Source organism: Spermophilus citellus (genome assembly GCF_964194105.1).
Source record: "Spermophilus citellus genome assembly, chromosome: 12".
Classification (NCBI taxonomy): Eukaryota; Metazoa; Chordata; class Mammalia; order Rodentia; family Sciuridae; genus Spermophilus; species Spermophilus citellus.
In genome coordinates this window covers 80434949-80459368 of record NC_138198.1, presented here as the reverse complement: position 1 = coordinate 80459368, position 24420 = coordinate 80434949, and the positions used below count along the sequence as shown (strand labels likewise).

The 24420-nt window shown below is 41.5% G+C and overlaps 1 protein-coding gene across 1 annotated transcript in view; it reads right to left on the bottom strand.

Annotated features, from left to right (window-relative positions):
- The window catches only part of COLEC12 (collectin subfamily member 12), a 185593-nt gene that overhangs the window by 23948 nt on the left and 137225 nt on the right, over positions 1-24420 (bottom strand). Inside the window, exons 3-5 of the mRNA XM_081262686.1 lie at positions 13095-13217; positions 4664-4762; positions 2871-3917 (exon numbers count right to left, since the gene is read on the bottom strand). Coding sequence (XP_081118812.1) covers positions 2871-3917; positions 4664-4762; positions 13095-13217 — 1269 coding nt within the window. The remainder of the gene's footprint in view (positions 1-2870; positions 3918-4663; positions 4763-13094; positions 13218-24420) is intronic.

The window sequence follows — 24420 nt, the reverse complement described above, 5'->3', positions numbered from 1 at the left end:
GGGGTTAATGGCATAAGGCAGCCTCAGTTCAAATCCTGTTTAGCTGCTTATCATTTGTGTAAGTTTGAGCAGGTTACGTAAACCTCTCTAAGCCTTGGTTTCTTCATTCATGAACTAGCCATATTGTAAATACCTGTTCCACAGAGTTGTTGTCAGGAGGCACAGGCATGGTGCCTGTGAAAAGCACTCTATACACCCCCACGAGATTAGCTGATAAGGTGGACCATAACCATGGATAGGATAACTAACTTAAATATCCAGGGTCTACTCTTCAACAATGAGCATCTCATATACACTTCACTGACCAGTCTTGCTAAATACGTCAGAAATGTCCTTGCAGAAGTCAAGGGAACAATTAAGCCAATAAAATCCTTAAACCATGGAATTAATAGCTAGAAAACATCCAGAATACTCTGGTAGGGCTGTCTGAGGTATCACAATTAGAAGGGACATTGAGAAAGCTCTTAGTTTAGGAGGATGCCCATCAACTGCCATCTGCCGTTGTTCTGAATTTTGGATGAGAAAGAATAGAAAAGACCAAACACTGAAGAACTTTCTTATCCTTTGAAGGCCCACTCCTTCTTCAGAGAATGACTTACACCTATAATTTTCCTGATTTAAAATTGCCCAGTCCCTTCAGAGTTGCGGCACCCATGTTGCTCAGGGAAGTCATTCTTTTTTTTTTTTTTAAGGTAACAATTGTTATAAAGGAAATTCTATAAAACCAAACACCTATTGGTCTTTCACTGTCAAGAGCTCCTCATATACCTTTTATTTATATTTATTTTGTGGGGATGGATACCGGGGATGGAACTCAGGGGGCACTCGACTCGACCACTGAGCCACATCCCCAGCCCTATTCTGTATTTTATTTAGAGACAGGGTCTCACTGAGATGCTTAGTGCCTTGAGGTTGCTGAGGCTGGCTTTGAACTCGTGATCCTCCTGCCTCAGCCTCCTGAGCTGCTGGGATTATAGGTGTGTGCCATTGTGCCCAGTTCCTCATATACCTTTTAAATACCTGCAGATGGCTTCCCTGTCCCCCAGTGAGCAGGTTCTCCTACAGGTCCTCAACCCTTCCTCACATCACACAGTTTCTAGATCCTGTCATCCTGGTCCCTTTTTTCTGAGCATGCTGGGCTTGTGACTATCCCTCTTAAAAGGGAACCCCCCAAATAAACCCTATCATCCAGGACTACTTAACAGAGTGAGATATCATCTCCCTCGTTTTGGAGATCATATTTCTATGAATAGAGTTAAAAAAAAGCACATTTATTTCCCTGGAAGACACCCTTAATTGCTTCCTGTCAATTAAACCTTCTCAGGGCTTTTGGCACACACTTATTCTAAGCCACACCCTTATCAACATTTGTCTGCTTGATCTCACCCACCTCTGAGCGGATCTTTCATGTGTTTCCTATCGATTTCACTTGATTGGCATCTTGTTAGTATTCCAACCTCTCAAATCATTTTCAATATGATTCTACCATCCATCCATGAGCTAGTGTATAGTTTTGTATCACATAAGTATTGAATTACGAGGTCATCCTTAGCCTCATGCTGGTCACTGACAAAGCTGCTGAACAGGGTCCATGTCAACCAGACCTGCCTCCAGGCTCACAGGGACTCATTAACTACCACTCCTTGAGGTTTGGTCACTTCACTGATGTGGCAGATACTCTCTAGGGGACCCTCCAGTGACTCATGCCCTTGTATAATCCCTTTACCTGGAACATGGAACCTGAGACTTGCTTCTAAGCAACAGAATATGGCAAAGGTGATGGGCTGTCACTCCCTCAATGAAGCTAATTTATTTGAGGCTCCATCTTAGCAGAGTGGAGTAAGAGACTCCCTTGCTGGCCCTGAAGAACCTGTGATATTATGAGACGGTCAGGTGGTCAGGAGCTACGGGTGCTCCCTCAATGCTGAGGACAGTCCCCAGATGACAGAAAGAGGAAGCTCAGTCCTACTCCAGAAGATGAGTTATTCCAAAAACTCAAGGGAACATGGAAATGGATCTCTCCCCAGTCCAGCTTCTGATGGAACCACAGCCCCTCAATTAACCAGGACTTTCAATTTATATGGATGACCTGGATGACAGTAAAACTCAGATTTTATATAGAAGTCACACCATATTTCCATCCTCTGGTCTTACAGTTATTGCAATGGTCAACCATCTAACTGCTCATGATATTTGGAAACAGGAATCCTTTAATAGTAGCTGAGTGATCTGAAAAAATTAATCTTTCTTTCAGAGATGCTCCCTTTATATTGGCATTGCAATAGTTCCGGTACTGAGAAAAATCCACATTGATCAATATCAATCTTTCATCAATAAATAATTGATGGAGTGTCTTTAGTTATGCTTCTTTTCTAGATGTGGGACTTAATTCCCCTTTCCATGAGTGGTGGCTGAACCTATGACTTATTTCTAAAAAACAGAATATGTTAGAAGTGATAGTGTGTGGCTTCTGAGGCTTGGTCATAAACAGTATTGTGGCTTTCGTCTTGTTCTCCCTCTTGGATCACTTCCTCTAGAAGCAACCAGATGCCATGTTATGAAGATACTTGAGCACTTTCACACAGTGAGGAACTGAGGCCTCTTGTCAAAAGCCATGTGAATGACTCTGTTGGAAGCAGACCCTCCAGCCCCAGTCAAGCCTTCCAATGACTACAGACCTAGATGATATCTTGACCATGACCTCATGAAAGTTAGTCAGGGTCAACCTGCTAAGCTGTTCCTGAATTCCTTATCCACAGAAACTATGAGATAATAAATGCCTATTATTTTAAATTGCCAAATTTTAAGGTAATTTGTTATGCAGCAATAGGTTATACTCATACAAATCCAAATACAGCACTTGTACTTACCTTGTAGTATTGTAAAATTCTTGATGAGCTGGCCATGCTTGGAATCCACCAGCTTCATCTCTTCCATAATCACCGATAAGTTGGCCACTTCAGTATCTAACCTTGACCTCATCATATCTTGTTGCATCCTGAGGGAAACAGAATCCAAACGGATATTGGCCAGTGTATTATTCAAGGAGGTCAAGTCATCCGTGTGTTTGGTTAGGGTATCGGTGCAAGTGGTCCTGACTTCATTCAGATTGCTGGTTAGCGTCCTCAGGTGGTGGGCCGTGTAGCTGATATTACTAATGATGTTCACAATATCTGTCTCAAAGAGCTGGAAGCGTTCCTCCAGTTGGCTGAACTTGATGGCTGTTCTATTTTCTGCGTCCTTATGTAAGTCCTGAAGGTCTTTCAGGTTCTGCTCGTTGGCTTGTGAGATAGTGGTGATGTTGTCCATCTGACCTGTGAATGAGTTGAGCTGGCTGTTCATATCCTCTAGGGTGTCGTTGTTGGCTTTGGCCAAGGCAGAGTTGTTGGCAGCCAACGTCTGCAGGCTTTGTACTTTCTCCTTCAGCCAATCGGTGTCCTTCTTGGCTTGAAGGAAAACCTGCTGCAGATTTTGGAAGTCATTCTTGATTCGCTGGATAGCTTGGCTTGTGTCATCCACAGACCGCTGCAGATCACTGATGAGGTTCCTCTGCTGCACCTGGGTCAGGTTCAAGTTGTTGAGGTTCATAATGACCACGTTATGAGAATACATTTGATTCTGCAGATTGCCCTGGAGCACGCTGGTATCTTGTTGCAGATTGGTGACATAGCCATTATATGCCTGGAGGGTTTTGTTAACAGTGGTGATAAGGAAAGAATTATTTTCCAAAGTTTCTTTCAGTTGACTCTGCCTGTCCACCAGGGCATCCCCGCTCGCCTGTAGCTTCTCCAGCGTATCTTTGTTCTTGCTGGTTTTTTCTGTAATCTCATGAAGCTGTTGACGAAGATCCAGAATATCTGATCTGAAGGTGGAAAGTTCTGAGTTGGTGCTTAGAGCTTTCTTCCCAGTTTGGTCTCCTGGGAAAAGAAATGTTTGCTTCTTAGACTGGAGGTATGGAGAAGTGTTTGGGCAAGGTCAGCGATCACATTGACACTTAACTAGTATGGATTGTTTTAGAGATAAAATTTATGGTATACACAGACTTCTCTGCATTAGTAAAAATCCACATAAAACTGGGTCCTGGGGAATCAGAATTGGTGTTCAGCACTTCAACCGACAAAGTTGGGTGAACATTTTTCTCAAAGAGAGGAAGAATTGACCAGATTCTAGAACAATGGGCAGGGTATTCTTAGAAGAAAATAACCTTTTAAATTTACCAAAGTATTATTTTTAATTAAGCAAGCCCCAAATCAAGGAACAGAATAGATGGAACTATTTTATTTTTTAAATTAACTTTTATAATTCTATGCAGTTTAAAACTTACTGAGCATTTTATCCAAGAGTCTTTAACAAAGGGTATTTGTGGTTCATTTTAGTTAGGATTGATCTTCAGGTATAAATTGGCAAATAATAGTTCCGGGTAGGGGGTGCAGAATTCAACAGCAAAATTGATAATTTTCTCTACTATTGAAAGTCTTTGAATGAAATCAGATAGAAAACTCAACATATAACACAAAAAAAAACCTGAATGTCCATCTGGGAATTTTCTAGAAATGGAATTTTCTAGAAATTTCTAGGAAGTATCATTCTAAAAAGCTGCCATTATTTATATATAGTAGAGTGAAGGGGTGCCACTGGATGGGTCATGCTTTTTGCAGATTACCTAGTTTTTTCAGGTCACTTTCCACTGCAGTGAGCTTGTCGTCATAGGTTTGGCGAGACGTCTCCATGCCACCTGTGACATTGTCCATTTTCTCTACAACTAAGTTTTAGGAAACAATACATTAGTACACATACCCACTCATATTTATATTTTTAATTTCTTTTTTTTTGAGAGAGAGAGAGAGAGAGAGAGAGAGAGAGAGAGAGAGAGAGAATTTTTAATATTTATTTTTCAGTTCTCGGCGGACACAACATCTTTGTTGGTATGTGGTGCTGAGGATCGAACCCGGGCCGCACGCATGCCAGGAGAGCGCGCTACCGCTTGAGCCACATCCCCAGCCCTATATTTTTAATTTCAAGACGAAAGATTCATTACAGAACAAAGGGAACAGAATGGGGGCAAAAGTATAATTGAAATCAAATATGGGGAAAGCTATGATTCTTTTATAAAATAAGTCGCTTATCAAAAAACCAAGTGGAATAGATCATTTGGTTGAAGACTGTACATTCTTAACTATTATGATGATTCTGTAATAGTTTGGAAGCTTCAGAAATTAGAACTTAATATATAAAATTTTAAAATTTTATATATTAAAGAAGTCTTTGATCTGTACTATTTCCTATGTTAATTGCTGTTTGATGCAGGCAGAGAACACTAAGATCATTTACAAAATCCATCGCTCACCAGCTGCCCTAAAATTCCTGGCAGGTGTGACTTACTTACCTAGGAAGAGATCCATTGGCAAAGAACCCCTAGATCAAGTCTGTATACAAAGTCATCTGAGAAGGGAAAAAATGTCAAGAGGACCTACTGCTTTCATATGGGAGGTACCCTGGAGGCCTGAAAATCTACTTTTCATTAGTGAAAATAAAAATTTGTAGTTTATCAGCCTCCATGTAGATGCCTGAGTAGTATTTCTAAACAATGGTTTACCACGATTTTAGTTTAGCTTTTTTTTTTTTTTTTTAATTTTCTTGATTGTACAACAGAGAAGGTTAGTGACACAGCATTAAATAAAAGCTTGGGTTTTTAATCTGTTCTTAGAAGGCAGTCATTCTCTAAAATTATGAATTCAAGTTTGTTTTTACAATGTCTCATAAGAAGATATTTCTTCAGAAGTGAACCCTGTGAGACCCAAACTCCAACAGGTTAGGATCAAGTCACTTTGTCTCATTCCATCTGTCTGTGTGTCTGTCTATCTGAGATGGGGTCTCACTGTACTGTGCAGGATGGTCCTGAGCTCCTGGGCTCAAGTGATCCTCCTGTCTCAGCCTCCAGGGTACCTGGAACTCTGGGTGTGGGCCACCTTGCCCAGCCTTACTGTCCTAAGTCTCGACAAGTTTCTATTTAATAAAAAATTTCAAAGGTTTTTAAAAGTATAAATATGTCCCCTATACCAATTGTGAGCTAATTGATGCAGTTTATATTATTCATCAAGGGTTCTACCCACACATGATTGAATGGGTGGCTCCTTTCCCTAAGTTACCATGAGTGTATGTGACCCAAAGTGCACTAGCTCCATGAATCCTGGAACGGGTCTCAGGAAGCTCACGGTGCTCACCCTCAAGTATCTACAATCTGGCCATAATAATCCATGCATACTGCCCCCAATGCTCTCTCTCATGAGCCTTTCAATGTGTTCTTCTCTCTTCTACAATGTTCTTCCTGACTTTTTTCACTATGTTTTGCCCCCCTTGCTCCTCAGGCCCCAGCTCAGCACAGCCTTTGGGAAACCTCAGCTGAGCTGCATCTTGCAGAATTCTCCTGGCAAGCATCCTTTTTCCTATCACAGGACTCCCCATGCCTTATCCTCACGGCTTGCTTACTAGAGCCTTCTGGGCAGGAACATTGCACAGGTGCTCCTTGACTTACAATGGGATTATATTAGTATACCCACTGCTAGTTGAAAATATCGTTAAGTTGAAAATGCACTGAATACCCCTGACCTACTGAGCATCCCAGGTTATCCAAGAGCACACTGAAGGGTGTAAGCTGCTTCCCCGCTGTGATTTCAGCTGACTGGGAGCTACTACTGATCAGCATCACAAGAGCATCTTACTATATATTGCTAGGTCAGAAAAGAGCAAAATTCAAAATTCAAAGTATGTTTCCTAGTGAATGTGTATTGTTTTCACACCATCCTAAAGTCCAAAAACCCTAAGTTGAACCATCATAACTTAGGGACCATCTTTATTTAGTTTTATTTCTACCGCTTAGCTCAGTGTGTGGCACTTAGTAGGTGTTCAACAACTATATACACATGATGGCATTTATTTAACTGAGAATCCGCCTGGGGCAGCTGAGACCAATGAATGAACTGGACGAATTATATACAGGTCATGTAAACAAACCAACCAACCCATCCAGGAAAGCCTCTGCATTGGCAACGAGTATGACATTTTGTTAAATAATTATTGTTTCTTAAATGACTACTTAGATGCAGACCTTGTGTCTAAGGGTTGGGTGCTGGGCATGCAAACACCAAATCCCTGGAAACTCGAAAGAACACAATGTATCCTGCGCATTTTAGCAAAACTAACTTTTTGAAACACAAAATAAGGAATGTTTACAAGTTTAGGGTTAGTTTTGATTCTCAAATCAAAACAGATGCCTCTGGTCTGTCCTCAAACCACATGCAGGATCTTAAGTCCTACCTCTCTTTCCTGGAAACCAAATAAACCTCTAAATATGCTGACAGTCATTCATTTTCTACCCTCTCTAATTTTTCTTCCATTTTAGTTTAGAAAAACACAGCACTGTCGTGGACAGACGATTCAGGTTTGCTTGGAGTATAAGGAATGAATACTTTCCTTTGGAAAAAACCAAAAATTTAAAAAAGAACCTGTTACCTTTATCTTCTGGGTAGCAAGGAAACTATCCTCCCCACTCCAAGTGCAGGAGTGGTGTGTGTGTGTGTGTGTGTGTGTGTGTGTGTGTGTGTGTGTCTGTGTTTAAAAATAGGATATTGGTAAAAGCTGCACATTTTAGGGCTGCAATGCTGGCAGATGGCTGGTGCATAAAAATACCAGACTGGTGGGGATCCAGAACTCACACTTGCTGTATGAGCACACAGCCTTTTCAGTGGTTTTTACTCAAAATTATTAGCACAAATTCTCAATCAGGAATGTAGAGGCAGAGCCATCCTATCTGACACTGAAATGACCAGACTACAGATATAGACCTGTTTGCAGATCATGCTTATAAGAGAAAAATGAACAGGAAGCCCCACCCCAGGGTTATCAGCAGTCTGGTTTTTGACAGGGTCTCTTTTTATTGGAAACTATATCTCAATGTGGACTATTTTTCTTCTGAATATTGGTATTTGGGGTATCATACCTGAAGAGTTGCCCCTCCTGAAGTACCCAAAGCATAATTCCCTGGAATAATCTTACAATAATACCTCCCCATAAAAACACCTTGGCACCATCTCTTGGCCGGGGCCATTAACCTCCCCTTTCCTTGTACTGTTTTCACCCACTTTTTAAAGTTCCCCTTCGAGTCTCACCATCCCTTGTGTGAAGCCTTGCTTATAGTTTGATTCTAGAGCACACCAACTGAACCTTTATTTGAATAATAATCATTTCAATAGCTTCTATTGTCTCTATAGTATAAATAATAAAAGTTCCCATTCTTTGCAAGGTGCACTGTATCATCACCACAGTTAATTCTTACCACTCCTGTTGTACAGATGAAGAAACTGAGGCTCAGAGATGTTCCATGACCTGCCCGGAACCACAGATCTTGCATGTGACTAAGTGGGGTGCCAGATTAAGAGACCTGATTCCAAAATCCATACTCTTTCTACACTCCACATTGCTTTTCATTTAGCATTTCTTAATCCTCAATCTGGTTTCCCTTGATTAAAAAAAAAATTCCTTGAAAGGAAGAATTGGATCTTCTTTATATTTTCTTTAAGTCACCATCACCAGGTGTTTATTAAGCACCTGCCATGTTGTGGCATAGTGATAGCCACTGAAGAGTCAAGAGACATGGGCCATGGTCCCAGCCCTTGAGGATAAGGAACAAGGATGGCACTTGGAGCTCCTATTTGGTGCTCTGAAGTGTCTAAGAGATAAATATATCCTTTGATGGGTTCCTAAGACTTCCTGATTGCACTCCCCAGGAATTCAATAAAGACATTTCTATTTGAATGCTCTTTCAGGTTTCATGACGGAAATACAGAAAATCTGTCTGCAGGGTGTTATCCTGGGTTCTAAAGAGCTCTACAGTGTGATCTGATGCATATTTTGAAAGCCCCCTTATCCAGTTGTCAATGCTATTTTGGTACAGCTTAGTAGCAAGGCAGACATTCTGTGGCTGCTGAGGAAGATTCATATTTCTGTCCTCCTTCTTGATCCTAATCACCTTAAGAAGGCTGCCTGCTGGGCAGAGCAATGGAGTAGGATTTTCCTTTTCAGAGAATGTTCTGGAGGAAACATGACCCACTAAACTTAAGAGATGGCTCCTGCCAAGAAAGCTCCAAGAATTAATGAGAAAAAGCCCAGGTCAGAAGATGTACCAAGCGTAACTGTCCAAGAGCATGTTTTCTGCTAAATGACCGACATGCCTCATGGTCAGAGCCACTGTACAGACCCTGTCTTGGTAACTAACAAATTCTTTGGCTCATTCAGCAAATGCTCTATGGGGGGGGGGAACCCCCCAAAACAACAAAACATTATATCCCAACTTGTGGCTATGGGAGTGACAAAAAAGGAGAAGTAAAAAACAATTTTGAGGAAAACAGTGTGGAATTGCCTTTGTTGGCTCTGATAAATAAAAGAGTTTCATTTCTTTTCAACGTGTCCTCCAGAGAAACACCTACTTGCATTTCTTTAACTAAATATTCTTTTTACTTTCTTTCTTTTTTTTTAGTAACTAGATAATAGTAAATGCTTTATTTTTACTATCTATACCCTCACATCTCAGTTGTGCCATGGCATTAATAAGTTTTTTTCTTGCTTTTAACAAAGTTCTTCCAGCCACCAAAAGGAAGATGCATGAAGGGAGAATTGGGTCTTATCTTTTCTGCCTCTTTGAGAGGTTGGGTCACCAGAACCTTATCAGCAAGAAAAAGGAATCACTGTCAACATGAAGAGAAGGCACCTCTGGAAAACATCAGCATTTTAGTTCCTTGGAAACCTGAAGTGCATTTTGTATTATCTCATTTTTGACAGCAGCAGCCGAGGAGTGGGGGCATCAAAGGAAGGAAAAGAGGCTCAAGACACCGTCTTGCCTCCCCTTCCACTTGCTCCATCCCTTCTCCCTGCACCTGGTGAGATCCCACTCAGAGCAGGCCAAGTTGATCTCTAGGATTTTAGGTTTCAAGGTAGGACTTCAAAGGGCAGCAATTCTTTACATGCAGATTGACTTAGTGTTGCTTGGGTATCAATTGTTTGCTTTTATAGAAATCAGTCCTAATCTACCATCCCTCCATCCATCCATCCACCTATCCACCCTACGATTAATTCATTCAGGAAGTTTTGCTGGATACCTGTTGAATACCATGAGGGTAGATGCTGATAGAAGATAAATAAAAGATAGTTTACATACAAACATCTAGTTCAAGTGCTGAGACAGAGAAGCCAGACACACTGGCTGTAATGACGGAACAAACATGAAGCATCCAACTAAGCTTCCAGGGGATTTGGACAAGACATGAAGGGCATGAAGGAGTCATTTAGGTGGAGAGCAGGGAAAGGGTGCTCCAGGCACACAGACTAGCACAAGGATAATATCAGAACTGGAAAGATGCCCAGTGGATAAAATGGAGGAAATACCTGCATCTTACCAAACAGAGAGGAATAGAAAAAGCCTCTCTCCTTTGGATCTTTCTGTATAATTCTAAAGATCCTAGCCCTTATGTCCTAGCAGAGGTAAAAATTAAAATATAGTCCATCTTCACCAAACCACTCTGGACTCTTTCAGAAGAGAATATTTATTCTCATGATATCGCAGGATACTGAGCCTTCAAAGGTACTTACTAAATGGCTGTTTTAGCTCAGCTCACTAGGAAAAGCCATGGAGGAGTAAGTAACCAAGCAAAGGTACCTCTGGAAAACATCAGCCAGTGTGGAGGACCCAGGACACAGAACACCCTCCTTCCCTCACTAGCCACCCCACCCCCGCTGTCCCCCTGCGCAGCCCTTGTCGTGACTTAATGGCCTTTCTTAATCACTTACTGTGTTTGCTGCTTTGTCTAGAAACGCAAGGCTCTCCCAATTAAATGAACTCATCACAGATGGATAAAATGACCCGGCAATTTTCCACATTTCCATTGCCCAGATTCCACCATCAACACGCTCCATGATGCATGTTATTTTCCGTGGATGTTTCCTTGGGGGAAGGACTAACAGGCCCTAACTATACTCAGGACTTTTAGCACGTTTTGCCATTCTAGCGGCTGGAGCTGTATTAAATGTAGTGGCAAAGGAGAGAAGGACATTATAGTCACTCTACTGGGACCAACTATAGCACAGGGGGTTTCTATGACATCGTCTTTGTTCAGCTCAACCACCTTGAACGTGGCATCCCAGTTACCATTTTGCAGCTATGAAATCAGATTCCCTAGGAGGTGATGATTCATACCCAGGTTCCACAGCCACGGAGAGGACTTAGCGTGATGCTGGCGCACAGAAAGCACCCACTGAACAGTCATTACTGGATTAAAACCGGCAGGATCAAGTCTTGAACTTGAATGTCAAGATCCAAAGCCCATTCTCATTCTAATATGCTGTGTCTCCTCAGGACACCTGAATACTGGGGAAGCCTGAGAGGAATTATGAAGGAATTCACTTTGAATCCTTCTCCTCCAAGGTCAAGTTCAGGGGCTAAACAACAAGGAGGAAACATGTGGAAGTTCTTCTCTGTGGGAAGGCAGCCATGGTTGCTGCTGAAAGAAGGGTTTGCAGATCAACAGACCGACGTCTGCCTCCATACTGCAACCAACCAGATGGACATATCTGTCTCACGTGACATTGACAGCCATGTGTTCATGCTGAGTTTTTTTTTTTTTTTTTTTTTGTACTGAGGATTGAACCCAGAGGCACTTTACCACTGAGCCACACCCCAGCCCTTTTTATAATTTCATTTAGAGACAGGGTCTCTGAAGAGAGGCTGGCTTTGAACTTGTGTTCCTTCTGCCTCAGCCTCCCAAGCCGCTGGGATTACAGGCATGCACCACCATGCCTGGCACATCCATGCTGTTTTCTATAAAAGGATTTGTGTAGTTTGTGACTCTGAATCCTGATACCTACCTGTGCTCTACTTTTTTCTGCAAGTCTGGAGGATGCAGGCAAAAATCTCCTCTTTACTTTAAACTAGCCAAGTGTAGGCCTAATGTTTTATGGAGTTGAGGTGGCAGTACCATTTCGGTTTTCACTTTTACAATAATTTTATGAAACTGTACAAACAAAAGAAACCTCAGTGAATGTGCTGAAGAGAAAGAAGAAAATTTCTTGGCCAGTCCCTGGGTGACTAAGCTTCTTTGGAGATCTTGTGTTTTGCTTGTTTTTTTCAATAGAGTGTCCCTGTGGGCTGACTCCAGTTTCCACTGAGCCTCTTAGAGATAAGGTGGGGGGAGGGGAGGAGGAGGGGGTAGCTAAAGATATGTAGATAAAAGCAACACAGAGGAAAAAACATCTTTATAACTCAAAGAGGATTATTATCATTATTGAAGAGGGTCAAAAGAAATTATCTTCTCCCTTGTAGGTCCCATAGCTACAAGAAGCTTAGGACACACAGATGGAGCTCAGGAGGTCCTTAAGTTTTATACCTGAAATGCATAAATGTGATACAGTTGGACTTCTGTATCTGTGGGTTCCACATCCCTGAATTCAACCAACTCTGGATTGAAACTATTTGGAAAAAAACTGCATTTATATTAAACATGTACAGACTTTTTTTCTTGTTATTATCCCCTAAACAATTCAGTGCAACAACTTTTCAGCATTTACATCATGTTAGGTATTATAAGTCATTTAAACTGGGTGCGGTGGCGCATGCCTGTAATCGTAGTGGCTGGGGAGGCTGAGGCAGTTGTGAGTTCAAAGCCAGCCTCAGCAACAGGGAGGTACTAAGCAACTCTGTAAGACCCTGTCTCTAAATAAAATACAAAATAGGGCTGAGGATGTGGCTCAGGGGTCGAGTGCCCCTGAGTTCCATTCCCGGTACCACCCCCGAAAAAAAAAAAAAAGTCATCCCGAGAGATTTAAAGGCTATGTGACAATGGGTGTAGGTTATATGCAAATACTATGCCATGTGTACAAGGGACTTCAGCATCCACAGACTCAGATATTCTCATGGATCCTAGATCCAATCCACAGTGGTTACTGAAGGGCTACCGTACTTCATACTTGCAAAGATGAGCTTTTTTCATGCTTAAATTAACGAAGGGAAACTTGCTATTCATAAGGAAAAAGGAAAGGCTACTTACCTTTATATCCCAAAATGGCTACTGTGATGGTTAGCAAGGCACATAAAATGTATAATAATATGATAGAAAACTTCAGCGCCCAGTTATTTTTACATTTGGTACATTGGGTTCCTTCCTGAATACCTGTAAGAGAAGTCAAATTTTAATAATGGTAGACAGAAATATATTTTGAAACAGTATCACTTTGCATTTTGGTTCAAATACTGTGACTAAGAATGACATTTATATATGCTTCACTATAATAAGAAAAGTACTTGAAAATTAAACTGCTATGCAATACAAGGACTTTGCACACTGCATTGTGTCGTTATAGTTGTATTTTAATATGACTTTAAAACATCTTTGTTTCCCAGAAGAGTTTCAAAACAAATTCCATTATAATTTCAATAAAGATCCCTGTGTGACAGAAGGTTTTAAACACCCAAATCTTCATTTTAGACATTATTGAACCTATAGCAATTCAACCATAACCAACCCACCAAACCAAAAACATCTGCCTTATCCCCTGGTGTTTGTTTTAATATTGTGCTGGGGCTGGTTCCCACTGGCTTATGAGAGCCAATTTGTAGAATTTTGGTTGTTAAATTGATGGCAGCACAAAATCAACCCCAGCGGAAGTATTTACACCATGGAAATGGGTGCAAACACTGCAAGTTAGCATACCCCCTTACCCTTAAAAAAAACCTGGTTTACTAACATGCCATTTGTTATAATGTACAATTAAATGCTCAATATAAACCATTTTTTGTACATTACATGCATACAAACAGATTCTGACCCTTCTCTCAGTTATCACAGTCATCTGAATAACGATACGGAAGAAAAATAAAAACCAGACATTTTTTATGAGAGCAGGTAAACTTTTACTGCTGACAGTTCAACTTTCTGAAAAACAGTACAGTCTAAGTGGTAAACCAGCATCCTTGCTGCAAGTGATTCCAGCAACTAACCCATAAAAGGGGAACTTTCCATCTGATTGATTGGAAACACAGAAGACAGAGACTGAGCACACTGTAATGTGAAAATCACATTGTATGGGGGATCACAGCATCAGTAGATTCCTTGTTTTCCTGTCCTGTTTCCCTGTGTGTGTCTTACAATAGCGTCCCCCAGGAGGAACAGCACATAAAGGACTACTGATCTCTTATAATTGTGCTCATAATTTTTGATGGGTAAGTCATGAGGATTAAACCATAGCTGAGGTTCCTCTCCTTTGGTTTGTGACTTTACACCGAGTGCCCCTCTTCCGTGAAAAGAGTTCTTCAGCTGTGTTTAATGCAAAATGATGATGGAAACAGCATAGAACAATGACTCGAACTTAGCTCTCAGAGTTCAGCCAATCCCTCTGGTGTTCGGGGCTACAGACACAAGGGGAGGGGTACAATCTGTTTCATGACTTACGACAGTGCTAACTCAAACTTTGGGGTGCATCGGAATCACATTATCTCACTTGTTAAAACACAGCACTTCTGATTCAGGTGATGTAAAAGGGGCCTGAGAACGTGGATGTCTAACAATTCTCAGGTGGTACCAATGCTGCGATTCTAGGGACCACACTTTAGAACAGGTGTCTCAAACTTTAAATGGCTTCACATATTATGTTGTTGAAATGCAGATTCCAGTTTAGTAGGTCTGAGCTGGGAAATAAGATTCTGCATTTCTAACAAGGTTCAGGTGATGCCTGGTCTAATGACCACATTTAAAAAAAATATTTTTATTAGTTATTGATGGACCTTTATTTATTTAATTGCTTATATTCTTATACTGAGAATCAAACCCAGTGCCTCACGCATGCTCTACCACTGAGCCACAACTCCAGCTCCTCCCATTTTGAGGAGCAAAAATCCAGTTCAGATGATGATCATGGTGGATCAACCATTGGTTAGTCAATTTCTTATGAGGGGTGGAATCCAGGGGATTGAACTCAGGGTACTCGGACACTGAACCACACCCCTGGCCCTATTTTGTATTTTATTTAGAGACAGGGTCTGAGTTGCTTAGTGCCTTGCTTTTGCGAAGGCTGTATTTGAATTTGCGATCTCCTGCCTCAGCCTTCAGAGCCCCTGGGGTCATAGCTGTGTGCCACTGCACCTGATTGGTTAGTCAATTTCTTGAAGGTGAAGCCATAAAATCAGACTCATTCATTAAACAGACCTAGAAGTCTTCTTCATGTTACAATTTCCCCATATTTTGACTCTTTTTCCTTTCCAACCTACATTTCTCTAATAGCCAACTGCATATCTGATGACCTCAGTACTAGCTCTGCTAAAACAGATCTCCAGCTTACACCCAACTTAAGTACTACTATTATTTCAATCTCTCAGGTGATTGTATGCAAAGGCACTATGACTTCTTTGGTATGTATTCTCTGATTCAGTCATCAGGTCCTGTGGAAAATTTTATTTTTAAAATATTTTTATCTGTGCATTGTATATACTAGTGGGATTCATTATGCCATATTGGTATGTGTCCATCATTCCTGTGGGATATTTTTTATCACAGTTATCATCTACAGTTTCCTGATGTTCATTGGCTTCCATTATGGTTTGGATATGAGGTGTCCCCCAAAAGCTCATGTGTGAAACAATGCAAGAAAGCTGAGGTGAAAGATTGTGAGCCTTAACCTCATCAGTATATTAATCCACTGGAAAGGATTAACTGGGAGGTAACTGAAGGCAGGTAGGGTGTGGTTGGATGAGGTAGGTCACTGTGGGCATGCCCTTAGGGTTCATATTTTGTCCTTAATGAGCAGAGAAACCTCTCCTCCCCACCTCCCACCTCTCTCTCTCTCTCTCTCTCTCACACCTTTTTTTTCCCTCTCTCTCTGTGATTCTTGGTGACCATATCTTGACCTGCTTTCCTCCACCACGCTCTTCTGCCATGATGTCCTGCCTCTCCTTGGGCCCAGAGCAATAGAGTTGGCCGTCTATAGACTGAGACCTCTGAAACTGTGAGTCCCCAAATAAACGTTTCCTCTAATTGTTCTTGTCAGGTCTTTCGGTCACAATGGTGAAAGAGCTGGGTAAAGCACCAGGTTCTTTACACACAGCATCTTTAATCCGTAAAGTAACCCTACAAGGTGGCACAGTAATGAGGGCTGAAATGACACCCTACACATGTCCCAGCCTTGATTCCAACCAGTGGCAGACTCCAAACACCATGATCACTGCACCAGGCCACGGTCCCTATCTCCAGTGATCCTCTCCATTTCCATTGCCATCATCCAAATGTAAGAAATCTTACTCTCAAGTGGAAGCTTCCTCTTCCATTACCACTGGAATCCAGCCTCACCCTGCTCTAAAATACTGCTGTCCTCATGACATTTACCAAAAAGGAAAAAAAAACAAACAAACAAACAAACAAAAAAAAAACAAAAGCAAGCTTTCAATGGCTGGCCCTTAACTAAAGGATGAAAACACACACACACACTCCAGCTCTTATACTCCCTTTAATTCTGGTGCTTTAAAATGACAAAAAAGACCTCTTACATCCCATAAGAATTGAAGCATCTGGAATTGGAAGTAGAGGAAGAATAGGTAGATTTCCATAAATGTGCCTCCTTCCATGTTGAGAAAGAATAAATTTGTTTTGGTGGTAACTGTAACACAGAAGGATGACGAATGCAGGGACAATGGACCAACCTCTGGTAGGAAGACTGAATAACACTTTCATGATTGACAGGACTTTCATTCTTTTTGTAGTTTAGGACCATGGTGGGTGACATCTCAGAAGATTTGGTCATTGTAGTAGATTGTGGTAGCTAATGGAATCTGAGGGCCAGAAGATAGTGTAGAGGTCATCTGGCCCAAGCATCACCGTGGAACTGACGGGGACAATGAGGACCAGTGAGGTGAAGCAAGATCAGGAGCCCCGTGTCCTGACTCCGACACAGGAATTCGTTCCTCCGTCCTTCCCTGTGTGCACTGGGTGGCCACTGGGCATCTCGTGCATGTGGCACCCATGCAGCTCTGCTCCAGAGAGCTGTCACTGGTGCACATTCCTGAGAGCAGGGGCACTTCCTCACAGTGTGCACTTCTACCTCTGACTGCCTCAGATCAATCAATATCAGATGCCACCGCCTGGTCTCACTTTCCACTTGACACACTTTCTCTGGCTTGTTTTTTTTTCTCCCCCCCCCCCCCCCCGGAGACTTATTTTTAATAAGAACTCTTGTTTTATCTTTCCTTCTCTGCCCTCCCCTGGGAGGACATCTGGCCAAACATACAGATGCCTACTACAAAGAGACCCTGCTGGCTCCCGGAGCTGGGGGACCCCCTCCTCCTTGAACCTAGATGGTCACAAAAAACATTCGTGAGAGATATCCTCCTGTTACCAGCCTTTGTAGTGTTTGTTTTCTTAGCATTACTTTCCAGAGACTGGGGATTTTGTTCCCATGGGGGTGATGGGGGGGGGGGGTAGGCCAGAAGATGGATCTGCACAGTGCTGCAGATAAGAGACTCCAGTTCAGGAAGCAAAGCAATGCTGCCTCTTACCACCACCGAGAGAGATCCAGCTTTTCAAAAGACCTAGCCCAAACAGCACATCTGTGATGCAGAGAGCCACAGGCAGAGAGGTTCTGGGGGGAACATGTCTTTTACTGGTTTTCCCTCTTGAACTATCTCCCATTCGGTTCCATTCTTGGCTTGGGCTCTGAATGTGTTTTCCAGTACCCAAGTCTTTGTTATTCAAAAACTTTTGGGGGCCCAGTGAAGCAAAAATCACTCTGGTTAGCTCCTGGAATATTCCACGGAAGTTCAGAATAGGCTGACAATTTGGTTTCCAGTGTCCAAACTCCAAGTTCCCTGTGTTGCCCTGTTTCCAATAACACATGTTTCAAGTAAAAAGTGTGTGTGTGGGGGGGTGGGGCCCCCATGAGAGGGCGGTTAGCTGGATGCAGAGAATAATTAAAACGCTCCAGGAATGACAGTGCAAAGGGCCAGAAGAATTCACCAGCAAAGAGAATTCCTTTCTGCTGTGGTTCTCCATAAAGAGCCCTCCCAAGTGCTGTGGTCCAGGCTTCAATCCAGTCTGTTTTTCCAATCTTTTGAGAGAGAGAGAGAGAAAGAGAGAGAGAGAGATTGTCCCCTTCACTATCTCATTTTCCTGCCATGTATATTGCTGAAGATGGATTCATCTAAATAAGTTTAATGAGCTCTCGCCTGTGGAAATGGACCCATCCCTTCCTCAGTACCTGGAGGCTAGCACTGTGGGTCATAGTAGATCACTTCTCGGCTGTCTTCGTTATCTTAAGTGTCTGTAGCTCAGTGGTGTTGCTACAAAGATCATGTTACCAAAGAGAAACTTCAAAAAGCTTGTCGATTGCAAAATGCACAAGACCACAAGTTTTGATCTGAGGTTGGAAGTGACCTTTTCATGTGGTTTTTTTATACTTATTAATCTACTGCCTGGTGGCATATATTCCCATAAACCCAAAAAGAATGATTTGGCTCTAACAGTAAAACTGATGATTCAAATAATTCCTATATGTAATTTAAATGCCCTCCAAGGTAACAAAACAATCAGAGTTAACATCCTGGGTGAATGTTATGCAATATCGCTAGAACAAAAGTTAAATTCAAACCCACAAATAATTAGCTTTCCCTTATTATAAAAGCTATTTACTGCATAGATTTAGTGAATACAAACTTTTTAATATTATTATTATTATTAGCGAGTAATTTAGTTTCCCAAATACAAATCCCAGCTCTAGACACCTTATTATGCCAAGTTTCCTAAACGACGTGGAGAATCACAAAAATGGGAAGCAGGACAAGAACTGGCAATGAAACCACTTTCTGTATAAAATGGGAAGCCTCACAGCAGCTCTGTGTTCATAATGGTGGACTCACACCAGAAAACTTATTTAGAAGAAAGTTATGTGAATACAAAGTCTTCAGCATTTATCCTGAACATTCTGCATGCTAACCAAGGCTGGTTTTTTTTTTCATTAAAATTTTTTTCACATATATAAAAATAAGAGACATTCCGTTCTGGTTTGGTTTTAATGTTTTTTTTTTTTTTTAAAAGAATATGTATTATTTGTTTCAAATTTGTAATTTATATCCTGTCTCTACTGAAAAAGAACTGTAGGCAAAAACCAGATGTAATGGTCTCAGAATATATAGTGTCTGCTAGAATGTACAGAGTCTCAAAAGAATGCCATTATTTTCTCTTTGTGGTTTTTAAGAATCAGAATCCTTTACCATATGAGCTGTCCACAAGAGTTTTCGATGCAGAGCAGAGGAGTCCTCCCTGGCTGGGGAGGTCAACCAGCATACCTCTTACATTTGTCCCTCCTAGCTGGCTCCGCCCTCTTGGCTGTATTCCTGGTCACTTCATTCTAGGGGCACAGAGTGAACTGTCAACAATCCTGACAATATATTTCAGCAGGCCTGACAACTTCATTATCTGGCACTACCATACAATGTCCTTCTGTGATTAAGCACTGAATCTTTTCATTAAAAGAACTCATGAAAATTCAGCTCCAGCTTGGCCGTTGGCGTCTCCTGAATAATTGAGACAGACACTTACAGTGTGCAGGTATTTGGAGGGAGGCCATGAGACATTTCTTGAGTGGGTGAAAGTTTGCTATGAATGTGCTCACAAAAGGGAATTGCTGAGGATGGTGCCATTGCTGAGGACCTATGAGGGCCAGATTGCCCCTTCTTGCTACCTATAATGCTTCTACTAACTCGGCAGAGCAGGATTCTGACCCTATTTTCTTCATTTTAGGGAAGTAGAGGGTCAAAGAGGTTGGTTTCCCATGCCAGTGAGTGGTTGAGCTGGGAGTTGAACACAGATCCCTTACATCTTGCTTCTCCAAGCTTATTTACCTTCAGAAGTAAAAAACCAAGGACAGCTAGATGAAAGATCCTGCCTAGATAAACTGTAGACAGCTAATGGGTTAGACTTACACTAGAAGTATCCTGTCAAAATAACAACATTGGTGCAAACCACCTTTCCCACATTGACAGATAACCTTTCTCAGAAATGAGCAGTAAAATTTAGACTCCAGTTTATGATTACAGGCCTGAGGTTTCTGCAGATTGCCATTTCTCTTACTAACTGTGGTGACATAACTAAGCTCATTATTCCATAAGAGGTCAGGATTGGCTAGCTCAGGAAGTCTTGTTGCCACTCAAAGGCAATGGGATTTTTGGAATAGGATGGACTGGGAAGGAAGAGAGCTTTATAATTTCAAGGCAAACTATTAGACATGCAGAGGCCTCCATCAATTTAAGCTGGAAACGAAAAGATGTTGGTTGCTCCTTTCATATTTTCTTATAAATTTCTACTACACTGAAATGAGAACCTCAAAAGCCAGTCACCAATGGCTCATTCATCTATGGACCTGCATGACTGCTGGTGGATCAAACTTGCAGGAATTGGGCAAGAGAAGTTAGCAAAAAGGAAGGAGGTGAAAGGAGAGCTCATTAAATGGTGATAGAAATTAATTTATCTCTAGGGCTGGGGTTGTGGCTCAGTGGTAGAGCGTTTGCCTCTCACGTGTGAGGTACTGGGTTCCATCCTCAGCACCACATAAAAACCAATAAAAAATAAAAATATTGTTTTTTTATCTACAACTAAAACAATATTTAAAAACAGAAAGAAATTAATTTATCTCTAGTCTCTCAACCCCTCCCCCAAATGTGGAGTATATTGGGAAAAAAATTTCTCCCACAAATGCCAATATGGTTCCCTGGTTCTGCAATCCACAGTAAGTCTCTACCATTTTAATAGTCTGTCTATGCCTTAAAGAAGATTCCAAGATGCTTACCAGCTGGTGTTCTGACTGGCAAGCGCTAGCTTTAGGATAAACGTTTCCCAACTCTCAAGCAGAGTTCTCTAGACCCCCAGACCCTGCCCACCTTACCATGCTCCTTTCTTGCTACATGCCATTTATTCATTTATATGAATATAAAAATTGGGGCACCAACTATTGTCCCAGGCACCAGGGATGATGAAGAGCTGTTTCTTTCCTCTGAGCCTTGAGAGTTGCTCTTGAAATACCCTCTTCTCTTGATAAGTAACTTCCTTCCAACCTGCAAATCCCTCCTCAGAGAATCCTTTCCTAATTCACCTTGCGCCCAGCCCAGCTGCACCTGAATCCCTCAGCATATGTGTAGACTGCATGGCACACATCCACACTCAAAATTTAGGTGTTTCTCAGGTCATTTAAATACCTTCTTCAGGATACCACTGCCCATAGGTATAGGAATTTAAATTTTTTGCAGTATTGCTTTTGCATTTGCCCCAACAGACCAGTAGTCACTGGGACTCTGAACATCATGTGGTTTAATCCATACATGACTGGAGTGTGAATTCTGGTAGTAGAAAAAGAGGGATCCATAGCTCCCTGCCCTCTGTCAATCATTCTCCTTCCCAGGAATAGGAACGAGCTCTCAGGTGCAGGGGATTTCACAATCTTTTCTGCCATCTTTGTGCCAGACTTTTAGGCGAGGAATGACATACGAATCTCACTGTCCTACAGGCCAAGGTGTAGACTACTGGGAGAGGAAAACAGCTCAGGGGCCTGACAGTCAAAATGCAGACACCCGTGAGAACACCTTCCCCACCCAGTCAGGGTTGATCCTCAGCAACCTACAGACTCAGAGGAACAGTTTTCTCTTCTCTGCTGGAGGTGGGGGATGGGTGGGGTGAATACTAAAAATGGAAGGAATGCAAACCGTGCCTTTAGACCCCTTTCCCAGACCAAAATGAATTCCAGGGCTCTAAGGTGACCGGGCAGTTCTACATTTTATCTCTCAGCACTCACAAAACTAAATTTGATAGAGCAAAGATGAGAAACAAGACCACAGCCCAACACTTGCCTCAAGTGTTGCTGCTTTAAAAAGTGTCATTTTGGGTCAGCTGAAGGACTAACAATGATGATGGGGAAGAGTGATGGGCACAAATCTCAGTTAATGACAGGGTATTTGTTGTTTATCACTGAAAAAGTGTCAGGGCATGTGAAAATTATGCTTCAGGGCAGGTGTTGGCATAAAAGCCTAAATTCACTCTCTCACATACCTTCTTGATTTCTTTTTAACGAATGAAACTAGTTTTTGATGAGAGAAACATGAGTTTCAATATAAATGAAAATAGCCATCAGCTTGAAGACATTCCTCATTCCTCTATGAATATGTGGGTTTTCAAATTTATTTCGTCAAGTGAAGAATATAGTTGAGGACGCTTAGAATTAAGAAGAAAAAGCCAAGGCAGTGACAGATTTTACTGTCAGCATGTTCAAGCAATTATTCTGTTCTTCACTGAGTGGGGCCTCAGTCCTGAACCTTAATGAGACATGAGTCTATCAACTTGAAATGAGGAAGAGTTGGCAAGTAAATAATGAAGGAAATTGGGGGGATCTATTTTACGGACTACTGCCCTACAGAGGCTGCAAAGGAAGTGCAGCCTGGATTTAGGAAGGGGCCGAAAAGTTGTTGCGAAAACTGGACAAAGGAGAGAGAGAAGGACAAACTTTTTCATGGGGCCGACAGCTATGGTTTTCAGGGTCAAAGGAATCATACTGGAAAATAAAAATGATAAATGACTCAACCAAGAAGTCAGGAAACGAATGACCATTGAATGTAACGCAAATGGGAAAATGAACGCTGATTTAATTTCCCATGCCACAAATTCAAAAATGACAGAATTAAATTTAGAGAATTATTTGAAATTGAAATAACTAGATTAAAAACATATATTTGGGGTTGAGGTTGTAGCTCAGTGGTAGAGCTCTCGCCTTGCAAGTGGAAGGCACTGGGTTCGAGTCTCAGCACCACATAAAAATAAAATAAAGGTATTGTGTCCATCTACAACTAAATAAAATATTTTTAAAAACCATACATTTGTACGTATGTACATATAGAGTGACTCACTTTGTACAAATGTACACACACACAAAGTGGTTTTCTTCTTCAGACAGAAGACATGTTCGAGAAGGATCTCTAAAGCAAAATTCAAATTCACAATTTCTCATAGATCTATGGGGGCAAGGGGATGGTGGCACCAGCTTACTGTGACTAGCAAAAACCAGTTGTTTGTATTGCCTCACAATTCCATGGTCAGCAGTACGTGGTAGCCTGAAATGGGTCACTGGGAATATTTATTTATATTACAGAAATAAGCCACAACCCAGATCAGGACTTCTATCTTCTGGAGAGCTGGTTGTTAGACATTTGCCAGCACACCACTCAGCAGTGCACCTGACCAATCACATGTAAACAAACCACGGCTCTGTCCACAGAGACTCATCACTTGAGAAGTTCAGGATTACTGACACAATCAAGCCTGGACATGGTGGGGATTGTATCAAAGCACTATTCTCTCCCTCCCTTTCAAGATTACAGAGATCTTATAAGCATTCTTATTAGCATGCATGTAATAGCATGCATGTAATATCTGTGCACATTAAAGATTTTGAATTCAAAACTTCCATGGAAACTTATTCAATTTCAAATTCATCATCTCCGTGGGGTGAAATAATTTTAGGCTCCTAGTGACACTGACAGTGTTTAAGGCTCCATTCCCACACATCTGTTAACTTCAAATCCACAGATTTAGTTTTGACTTAACTCTGGATCAACCACCCTGAAGGTGCATTTCCTTCTTGGACTGGCTCTCATAGCACAGAATGGAAAAACTGGGCCAAGGGCACACGAGTCTAGAAACAAGTTAATCATAGAGATCAGAGATGAACAAAATATGCACAATTTCATATGACATGAAAATCTCAGGATTAAATCACTTTCTTGTGTTTCATGTTCAAGGAAATGAATTTTATTTCCCAAATGGCCAAACAACTCCTAATTAGGCTTTTAAAAGGGTTAAGCAAGCTGAAAGAAAAGGAGGCTTCGATGGGGATTTCAAAACATTGTGCAATCCATGCCTTGTTCAAGGATTTCTGCATTACCCCAGGGAAAGTAGAATATGCACCTAGCATCAGAATCACCCATTCATTCATGTATTTTTTTCCTAGTTTATAGCATATATTTATTTACTCAAACTCTGGTAAACTGCATAGTTTTTAAGTAGTTGAGAACATACTGTTGAGTTCATTGTTTGTTATTTAAAAAAAAATAAATATCCTGTGGAAAGAGTACCTTCTACTAAGGAAATATACATGTTTTGAGGGGGCCACTACACAATGGGATCTGAGGGACAGGATAATGGTGCTTGAGCCGGAGCTCCTCAGCTCTCTGGCTGGAAAAGTAACCGGAGTTCAGGTTCAGCTGACAAGACAACAGGCCAGCAGTGGTATCCTCCTTGCAAACACAAAGATAGCACTATTTCATTCTCTCCACATTATGCATGACCCTGAAGA